General features: G+C 37.2%; 1 protein-coding gene across 10 annotated transcripts in view; it reads right to left on the minus strand.

Annotated features, from left to right (window-relative positions):
* LOC103706826 overlaps window positions 1-9838 on the minus strand; it is a 34907-nt gene extending 25069 nt beyond the window's left edge. For 8 of the 10 annotated variants that reach the window (XR_005508101.1, XR_005508097.1, XR_005508099.1 and 5 more), the window contains exon 1: window positions 9427-9838. Coding sequence is in view for 3 of the 10 variants with exons in the window: in XM_039118563.1 (XP_038974491.1) it covers window positions 9427-9643 (217 nt within the window). In the remaining 7 variants the exon portion in view is untranslated. Of the gene's footprint in view, window positions 1-66; window positions 2693-6402; window positions 6727-9426 lie in introns of those variants that run through there. The other 2 variants (XM_039118565.1, XM_039118564.1) reach the window with 2 other exon arrangements.
* Between the last annotated feature and the right edge of the window lie 881 nt (window positions 9839-10719).

Below are 10719 nucleotides of genomic sequence, written 5' to 3' on the forward strand. Positions count from 1 at the left end.
AAGACTGTTAAAAAACAAAACATAATGCAAAAAACTTCAGAATTTCTTGATTACTTAGTTATTAACCTCTGTTAAGAAGAAGCAACCTTGACAGAATGACCAAACAGAAATGGAGAATCCAATAATGCAGCCCAGCAACTCTTTTCTGCCCCCTAAAACATTCTTTCCTGGAGCCTACCAAATTTTTAAATATACATACATAGATGCATACATACATACATAACACAAAATTATAAATTTGAGCCTCCTTTTACCATTAGTTGTACGTTTGATTCGGAGTCTCTTGTTTTAATGACCAGGCATGTTGTCCTGGCAACACCAAAATTCATGATCTGAGTCTCTTGATGCCATCCTGAATAATTTTATCAGAAACTGACAACTCATCATGACTGAAAAACAAGTAGATTATGCTACTCCATATTAAAGGCCCCACAATATATTCTGTTTTTATTATAAGAAGAAGAGAAAGTAACAACAATTCCAGTTGGCCAGGTGGGGTTCATCCCCTCCCTTTTCTGACATAGCAGTAGTAGCTAGGTGGGGTTTATCCCTTCCCCTTTCTAGAATAGTAGTAGTAGTAAATTAATAAATCATAAATAAGAACAAGAATAAATAAGAACAACAAGTGTGAATAAAATAACGAGAAAATTATTCAGTTCTTGATGTGAATGTTAGGGTCCATTAAATTGACATAGCAGAATAGGCTTGTCATCAACAGTTTACCAGCAACGAGTAGGAATTCTCGCCCATCAACAGTTTACCGGCAACGAGTAGGAACTTTTTCCCTTAGTATCATTGCTAAGAACATATTTGAAACTGAAAGTTGTATTTTTGGAATCTCATCTAACATGTCAGTGTAGTACTGTCATCTACTTAACTAGGTACTAGCATAGAATGGCATTCCCGATTGAAACATCATCTATGCCCTAACATACCCTACAATTGTACTGCACCAACAGGTCATGGGCATGATGCATTTGTATATTACTGCACCACCACTGTTGATCAGTATAATTCTGTATCAGCCCAGGTGTACTGCATGACCAGGTCATGGAAATAATCCATTAGTCATACAGGCTTACGCACTACTGACTCTTCGTAGTACATATGAAACCATCAAGAACAACCATGTTTCTCTTCAGGACAATGGAAAGCATTTGTTTTCTTTTCCTTCGGCTTTTTATCTGAAATGGATAAATCCAAGCACATTAATAAAACAATTTCCTTTTTTTCAATATTAAATTAGAGTCTAAAAATGAAGATAATTGTTTTCCTTTAGTTTATGGTTTTCCTATTGAATCAATAAACAACTAAATCATTATTTTCTTGCACTAAATTGGAATCAAGTTGGTGAATTGAAGGATGTACACTTTGAGAGCAACCACGAGTTTAAGTTCTTTAACTTACATTTAATGTGCAAGGTAGCTATGAGAAGGACCTCCATTTAATTCCATAAAGAGATGAAATCAGTCAGTGAAGAACAATTGCACGATAAAAATTCTATATCTTTTGATCATATCAATATAATCTATCAAAAAAATCTGACACCTTTCTGCATTCATTTCCTACACAAGTAATGATAATAGTTGGACGCAACCCAACAAAACACCATGTACATACATGACTCATAGCGGTAAACAGTTTTAAACTCCTATGGAAAGAGTATGCATAGCCTATAATCACTATAGCTCCCTACTTTTTACCACTGCCTAAAATTATAGCTTGTGATACTTGCACAACTGCTGGTGGTTCCTGTCCATCATGATGCTGTCAAGTACATGGAATACATGCAATTATCAAGAATACCCTACAGTCTGTAAGCTCCCTATCCTTACAACTCTATAAAAGCCTGGCTACGAAAGAGAACTTTCAATTCTTAAAATACCCTTATTCCCATAACACTCCATACCAAAGGTTTCAAAAGCTTAAATTAATTCTAAGCATAGGATTAGATGCCACTCTTTATATATAATTTCTTTTCCTTGTACGAATATGACCCACAAGAGAGATTGGTCTGATCGATCCTCTGTCTATATTTATTCAAAGCAATCTGAATAGGAAAGAGTACCAACCAAACATAAATCTATTAGCTGGAAAGTGCCTTCCCAGCCTCTATTAGGACCCTAAATCTTTTGGGAAAAACATTGAAAGAAGATACTAGATGCTACCACTCTTTTATGCTCACTAGAATTGTAACCTTATCAAAATGTCAAAAGATGAATAAGACCATATTTTGACTTTTGATAAGGGAGGTGGAGAAATCTATTTTCCAAAGCTCTCATGAGGATTGGATTTGATAACAGACATTCTTGGGAAACCACACTCTTTGTCTTCAAAAGGATAGCTTACAGGGGCACAGGTTCAATACTCTAGAGTCCATAAAAGTGCCTTGAGATGTGTCCTGATTGCGTCTAAATATTCATTTGCATATCAGACAACAGGTCGAACAGCATCTAAGAGTAGAAAATATTAACTAATTTTGTTGGCCAATGCAACCAATTTGCTTCCAACACATGCATGTTCGGAAAGAGAACAAATAATGAACCACCTATACTTCATCCTCACATCATTTTTATATCCTGCTTGAGTGATTGAACAGATGGCATTACTCTTAGCACAAGAAATAGTGGACATATTGCTTAAAATTATTTGCACACACATACTAACAAAATGATGTGAATTAAAAAAGTTGTTCACTTTTTTGTATTTTTTCGAAACTCTTATTTAGGTAATTTTTAGAATTAGTTTTAGATTCCTATTTAAAGTGAAATTGATTTAAAAGAGTTATATATTAGGTATATGTTGGATTGGATAAGTCATAAAATCATTAGGATTTGATTTTTTATTATTTTCAGTGTCTTTATACATAGGGTTGTGTGTGCTATTCTGAACTTTATTTCTTTAGGAAATATTTTGGGGATTAGTTACTTGCCTATCAAGAGTCCTAGTTTGCTTGAAATGCAAGTCATGAAAAGTCTTTAAAAGGGTCTATTAGGGTTGAATGAGAAAGCATTGTACATAATTTGTTTTGTTTTAAATGAATGAAAAGATTTCTTTCAGCCAGGTTTGGATTCTCTTACCTTTACCTCTTTCAATCCCTACCTCTTCTCTATTTCTTTCTTCTTCTTCTTCTATTGTTACTTCACTTTATTTCTTCCCTACTTTCTACTATTGTCTCTTAGTTCTACTGTTATCTTTTTCTTCACTAGACAGTTGGAACTGCAGATTGATTTTCTGGGACATCAGAACAGATCTATTTTGCAATTAGTTCTGAAATGTTTTAACCCTTGCTGCCCTACATCAAATTTGGTATCGGGGCTAAAAGGTCCTGCTTTATTATTCTAGTCGTTTTATTGATCCCTTTCTATTTTCTTTGCTTCTTTCCTTGTTCATCATGTTAACAAATGAGGAGTTGAGTTTTAGAATTGACGATCCTCATGAAATGTTAAATATGAGAAGATGACCTTTTGCCAGATGAATGATAGGTTGACATCTATCAATAATGATGCAATGTCAGTGATTGCCAAACTACAAAAAATTGCAGCGACATAAGGCATGAAAAAGCTCTCTAAGGATGAATTACAAATCAAGAGTCAAGCAAATGAGGAAGCTAAAGAAACACTTCATAAATAGCTTACAACCAAAGCTTCTTAATGTGAAGAGCATATGATCAATGAAATGATTGTGATTGGGTTTTTATTATTTATGCAAATCTAACACTTCGAACATGTAACCAATGGGAAAGATATTTTTATCTTCTATTCAAGTAATTGGAAAAAATAAACTTAAGTTTGTCGCAATTTTTTCATAAAATTTTTCAAAAGAGTTGAGGAGGAGGGATACTATAGTCGCTGCATGAAACCTCAAATTTTATATAATAAAACTAATGAAAGAATTATCTCTTTTACATGAATCATCTTCACAATTTATATATATTATTAAGAAGATTTATATAATTTCTTTTTTTGAGAAGAATTTTTGATTTATAAATGATAACTAAGCAAATAGGTAATAAATCTATAATGTAAGCTCATTTGTAGTTATTTCACTAATTGGATTTTGTACTTGAGCTTTTTGATAGCTAGAGGTTCTTTTTGTTTTATAATTTGTGAAATGAAATGATAGATGTTTCACCTTTTCCTCAAACAAACTTAATATAAAAAGCATTTTGAACTTATTTATGTTGAATAACTCTCTTGAGGAGTTGACTACAAGCTTTAACAATAAATCTACAGGTATTAATAATTTTTGCATTGTTTAATGTGATAGTTACACTTTCCTGACTCCTTTCTATGAAATATAATAATCTGCAAAAGAACAATACGATGCATCTAGTCATAAGGGGGAGGAGGAATACAAATTCTAGGCTTTTACTAATTGTAACAACCCAAGACCTTATCCAAGAAGACTAACCAAAAGGTATTATTTTGGTTCCTTGACCCTGTATAAGTGTGCATGATCTTCTTAGTGCATAAGTGATATGGGACTAAACATGCGCTTGCACAGGTCCTCACAAACATTCTCGCCAAGCTAAAGGTCCAAATCCGATCAAATTCAATCACAAAATACTAATGTTGGCCCATGTTCAACTGCAAATGGGCTTATACTATGGTGTCCCCTAGTCCACACAAGCCATGAGCGGATCCTCCCTTATACTATTTGTAACGACACAAGATTTTATCCAAAAAGGCTAGCCGAAAGGTATTATTTAGCTTTCTTGGTCCTATATAAGTACTTAAGATCTTTCCAATATATAACTGATATGGGACTAAACACACACCTACATGAGTCCTTATAGTTAGATTTCAACAGACCGGTTAAAAACTATATTACATTGTTGAAACAATTATATATCAGTACAAAGCAACAAAAAATTGATCTGAGTTTAAAAATTGCATTCATGCTGATTAATACTACTCAAAACAATTATCAATACCTATACCCCTACTAGTACGACACTTAATCATACCAATACTGTACACTTCTTGGTGCCTAAATAGCAAAAATGAGATGATATACCGTGTGTCAATAGACTCAATACAATTAGATGCCAAAAGGCATGCTAGCAGTGATACCTTCTTGCTATGTTATAGCTATTATAGATCACGACATGCCAGTACTTAAATCTTGGACATAAACAAAGCCTTGAAAACTCTACAGAGTATATTAACATGCATAGTTTATCCACAAGTATATTAAATGAAAACTCGAAAAATAAGAAAGAAGTTTGATATCCTCTCAAATTTCACCCCACAAACATTGAGCCATGATCGCCCATTATCTTCTCTACAACCCCATAATACTTCACCATGCAGCTAATGTTGCTAAATGATGTTCTCCTCAATACCCTCCATCACATTGATGACATACATTTTGAGAAGTAATTCATTAGAATAGTTAAAGTATCACGTATCAGATCCATGATGGTCAAGGGTCAGCATCTAGATTTGTCATCGCGGTACTGGACCCCGTACTGGTGCCATACTAACACAGCATAGGTATGGTGCAGTACGAGATTTTTGGTGTTTCGAATATCAATACGCCACCCATACCGAGTATCGATACAAACCGGTACAGTACAGTACGCTCTGTACCATCCGATTTAGGCCAGTACGGCATACCATGGTCAGCATAGTACGATTATCATGTTGCATAATGTTAATAATCGCATGCACTAGCATAGAAAGATATGCAAGTCTGCAAAAGAGCCTGCAACTAGTATGCCATTATAAACTACTACAACTATTTTTTGCATGAAATTTTTTGGCTTTGTACTAGTGTAAGATATGTATATATATACATATACAGTTTCAGATTTGAAAATAACGTTTGAAATATAGGGTTATTCTAGATATTTGTGTTGATTGCATTCTAAAATGTGCACTACATAGTTTAAGTAATATATCACACGAAATTAACATTAACATCACTATTTTACACATTAACAAAACCAATAAGCTCAAAATACACAACAAGAACTATAAGTGGACACCTAAATATGTCCACACATTAATAATATATTTAGGTGTTTCGTGCATATTGGTAGTTTTGTGGGAAGCTTGAATTTAATATTGATTTGAAAAGCTTATATGTCATTAGTTTCCTTGATTTTCGACTTTAATCCAACATAAGATATGAGTTTTCTTGTTATAATGTCCAATATGCTTAAAAATCCCTCATAAGAAAAGAGTAATAGAAAATTGAGATGAGTTTTTGACCGACTAAAGCAGAAAGATAAATTATTCTTGACTGTTGCAGACATATTCAAAAATAGAAAACTAGGGAAGAAGCCAATATTACTTTATATCAACCTATATCAGTCCATTTTGAAGAGATATTCACCAAACATGAGCCTATAAACAGCAGAACATGGGAAGGCACACATGGAATAATGTTACCTACATTTGCGGTCTGTGGATGCTCTTTTCTCATAGTACGTATCCAAGACACAGTTCGCTACAGATGGATACTTTAATTCCTGATACGTCATCAGCATAACAAATCTATACTCTTCCATCACAGACAACATCAAGACAGGGCTTGTTGAAGGCTATCTTATGGACAATTTGGCATGAGGAAGTGCATGCAACCAACTTCTAATGCAGCAATTTGTCTTGGTAGCAAACTAGACAGGTTGCCCATGTAGCCTTCTTTTGTCTTCCCTCATTTAACAATCAACTGTATGTAGCTTGAAGCACTTCTAACATTCCATAAAGTTTCAATAGCCTATTCAATTTCAAGACATAATAAATAAAAGACCTTCCCAAAAAAATTTCCCCTATGGGCAAAAGTATCTTTAGTACCTTCATAAATGAGTACATAAGCAACATATGATCAAAAAACCAACAAACCTTAAACATCAGTACAAGGTCTACTGTGCCAGGACCGGGGCCCGGACCAGTTGCCCAGCGGCACAGGTCCGTACGCCCTTGTATTGTTCCGTGTCGGGCTCGTACCGACATAGTAAAGATGGGGGAGAGGGAGAATGAGAAAGAGAAAAAGAGAAAGAGAGAAAGAGGAGAGAGAGAGGGAGAGAGAAGGGTGGCGGAGGCTAGCAAGCCACACGGAGGTGGTGGAGGAAGGGCTCCGCTACGGTTTTCTTGTTTCGTTTGAACTAAGGGTCTTGGAGGGGGCCCTTTTAATTTGCCGATTTTTAAGTAAAGTCGGCAAGCGGCCCTGCACCTGCCAGCCTCCATCTCTCTCTCATCCTTCCTCTCCCTCTCCCTCCCTCCCCTGCTCGCTCTCTCTCTCTCTCTTTTCTCCTCTTTCCTTCTCCTTCTCCCTCTCCATAGACGGTATTTTGTTTCGGTTGTAGGAACCGTCCCAGCATGCCGCCGATACAGCTCAATACGCCCCGAACCATCCAGTTCGGAATGGTTCCACCGACCATGCATCAGTAAGCTATGTGACACATGTCTTCGAGAAAAACCACATTTAAAATGATGTGTTACAAATAATGGTCACGCATGGAGCATGTCAGCCATTGATTCTACCTATTAGGCAGGTACTTGATATCTATGCTAATAACAAGAAGGAATCCCAACATACACAATTAGTCAACTTTCAATGCTAGAAATATCTTACAATCATAGCATATTTTGATCAAAAGATTTGGACTAACACATGTCTCCAATCCTTAACTAACAACATATATTTCTATAATTTTCCGTAGACTAAAATTGATTAAGTCCTCCAAAGAATATGAGATTTCAACTAACCTATGGCCCACAACATATTGATAATTTATTAGCTATGACCATGCCTTCAGAAAGACCTAGGAATCTATGCAAACTGCTTCATGAAAGTATTTCTTCAACATTTTTGCAAGAAAGCCCATACTATCTCCATATAATCCTTGATAAATAAGTTCATATACCATATTATTTTCAAAAACTCAAAGTCATAAATGTTTGATGTATGGATGGAAAAGATTGTTAACAAGCATACAAAAATGGATGGTGCATCAGTCAACCCAGAAGGCATTTATACCTCTCCTCTTGAGCTATATGTACCATAAGAACAAGTTTACCAAGAAGATATACTATGTTTCTCCAAAAGCTGATTAAGAGGGCTAGTCATGATAAAAGAAAAATGAATAACTTTTATCAATATCAACGGTCACTGCATGAACTTCTCATAACTTCTAAGAGGTGACAAGCACCATATGTTGCATCACATTTGTGTTATCCTACAATATAAAAGCTCTTTGGTTTGGTTTAGTTCATAAAGCAAAGGGTAGCGCTAATAGGAAACTCTGCTTTAAGCTCAAGATCAATCACATCCTCCACCCTAACCCCCCCCCCCCCCTCCCCCTCCCTCCAGTGTTTTATGAGTAATACTTTTTGGCAAGTGTCTAAGTGTCTTCAAATGTCAAACACAGCAATGCAAAAAAACCCAGGCATGAGAAAGAGAGGGGGGGGGGGGGGGGGGGGGGGGATAGAGTATCGACACATGTCTGCACATATGTGTTTGTGTTCTGATGCTTATTCAGAAAAAGAGAAACTTAGAATTCTAGGTGTTATCTTACAAAGAAATCCAATGAAATCTCCATGAGTCTGCAAGTTGTTTATTAGGTCTATTTAAAGTTATTTAAGATGTGATAGCTAACCATGATACATTCATATTTAAACATAATGACCTTTGCTTAAAGCATCTGTTTACTCAATAACTTTATATTGCAAAGCGTAAGGACACTCTATGTTGAAAAACATAATGACAATTCCTAAAACTTTCAATGTTTTCTTTATTATATATTTTTTTAGTAAGCTTTTAGAAAGTTGTACAGGCCAGTTAATTTGAGATGTTTATGGGGCATGTTGTGAGATAGGGGTTGGTTGGAGGAAGTCTTTCAAGGCCTAATGTTACACTAATGTGGGTCTACAATATTTGATAGTCCTCTTGCGAAAGTCCCCCCAAATCCCTCTATTCTCCTTTTTTTCTTCTGAACTGAGAGAAATTCCTCCCTCTTTCTTTCTGCCATCTATTTTAAATTTTTTACCCAAGCAACAAGATAAGGATTGGTTTTTCAACTCCCTCCACATAATGGAGAACTGTGCAAGTTATAGGGGCCGTTTTCATATCTTGGGGTCCCTCAACGCCAGTCGCAACCACACGTAGGGAGGCCTTAGTGACTTCAGGGCCACAAATTTGAGCCTCGATTCCAAGCCCCCTAATTATTTCCCTTTTACTTGTTTCATACGCATGATTAGTTCTCATATTTCCAACAGCATCAAGAACCTAGTTTGATTCAACAAGATTTTCTCTCGATCACATCTAGGCATCAACAACAAACTTCAAATCACAAAGGTTGGTATCAACATAGTTCAAGAATCAATAACAACAAATTTAGTACAGCTCACTTAAAATCTCATTCAACGAAAAGAACTCTGGGAGAAGGCAGGGAGAGTAAGGAGCAAAGGGGCGTACATGGAACGGTGACCATGAGGAGGATATGGGGATGGAGGCGGATCTGGGAGGAGAAGTTTCGCTTGCTGAGGATCTGCCACCCTAAGTCCGATCCCGAGATCCTACCGCTGCTGCTCCTGCCGCTAGCATCCGCTCCCGAATCGGCGGCGACCTTCGCCGAGGACGAGAGCAGAAGCGGAAACAAGATCACGGCGAGGATGAGCTTCAGGTCTCCCATCTCCCTTGCTCGATCGCCCTCGCTGAATTGAGAGCTTCGATGGGGAGCGCTGTTCACGGCGCCCGCTATACACTGCCGGATTGAAGGCTTGTTCGGCCGCCCGGATGTTGCTGCTGTTGGGAGGACAAGCGAAATCTCGGTCTTCCGGTCGCATTTACCTGCCCCCCTTGCCTTCCAAATCAGTCGCGGCGGCGTCCCCGGTGGGCCGACCTCCGCGCTCCTTTTTGGGCCTTGGGCCACATTGCACAAGCACATTTAATGGCAGCCAAGGTTGCAATTGGTCGGGTTGATCCGTGACCTGCCCGATGCAACCTATTTAGACCTGGTCTAATCTATTTTAAATAATCCATAGGGCCGGATCGGATCCTAAAATTAAACTCATTCTATTTTCTGAGTCAGATTTGGGTTTACTGAATTCAGACCCGATCTGTCCCGATCTATTTGAAATTTAGGTAATTTTGGATTTTTTAATCCTATGACCTGACCCGATCCGACCCGACCCGAATCTATATAATTATTTAGGCAGCCCGCGGGGGTGCAAATATAAGTTCTGAAGCCATGGATGGGTTCACTCAAATCGGATCCAAATCGGCCCCGAATTTTTTGCATTAGGTCCGAATTATACATAGATCTGACCCGACCCAAATAACCTGTTGAGTCAAAAATTATAGTGGTGGACCCGACCCGACCTTTTATCAAGTCGGATCTGGGTCCAAAATTAAGACTTGAATAAAAAATTGGATTGGAGCAGGTCGCTCGTGACCCAACCCATTTGCACCCCTGTTGGCAGCCACCGGTGAAGGTGGCAGAACATTTGAACCTACACAAAGTCAACGAAGGGAAGTGATCACTGAATGTCAAAATGGGCTCTAGTTTTACAACTCTTTTCGGTGACCTTGGAGGAGCCTCTAACAAGATTTCTTTTCCCTCACTATCGTTAAGTGATTTTAGTTTTTAATGTTTGTTGGATTTTCAGATGTTGTAATTGCAAATGTTTAACAAATAAACCCTCTTGTTTAAGTTCTTCATTTATTGTTTGAATATGTTGAAAGATTAAGCACTTGTTCACCAACAAG

This window comes from Phoenix dactylifera, unplaced genomic scaffold (genome assembly GCF_009389715.1).
Source record: "Phoenix dactylifera cultivar Barhee BC4 unplaced genomic scaffold, palm_55x_up_171113_PBpolish2nd_filt_p 000373F, whole genome shotgun sequence".
Lineage (NCBI taxonomy): Eukaryota > Viridiplantae > Streptophyta > Magnoliopsida > Arecales > Arecaceae > Phoenix > Phoenix dactylifera.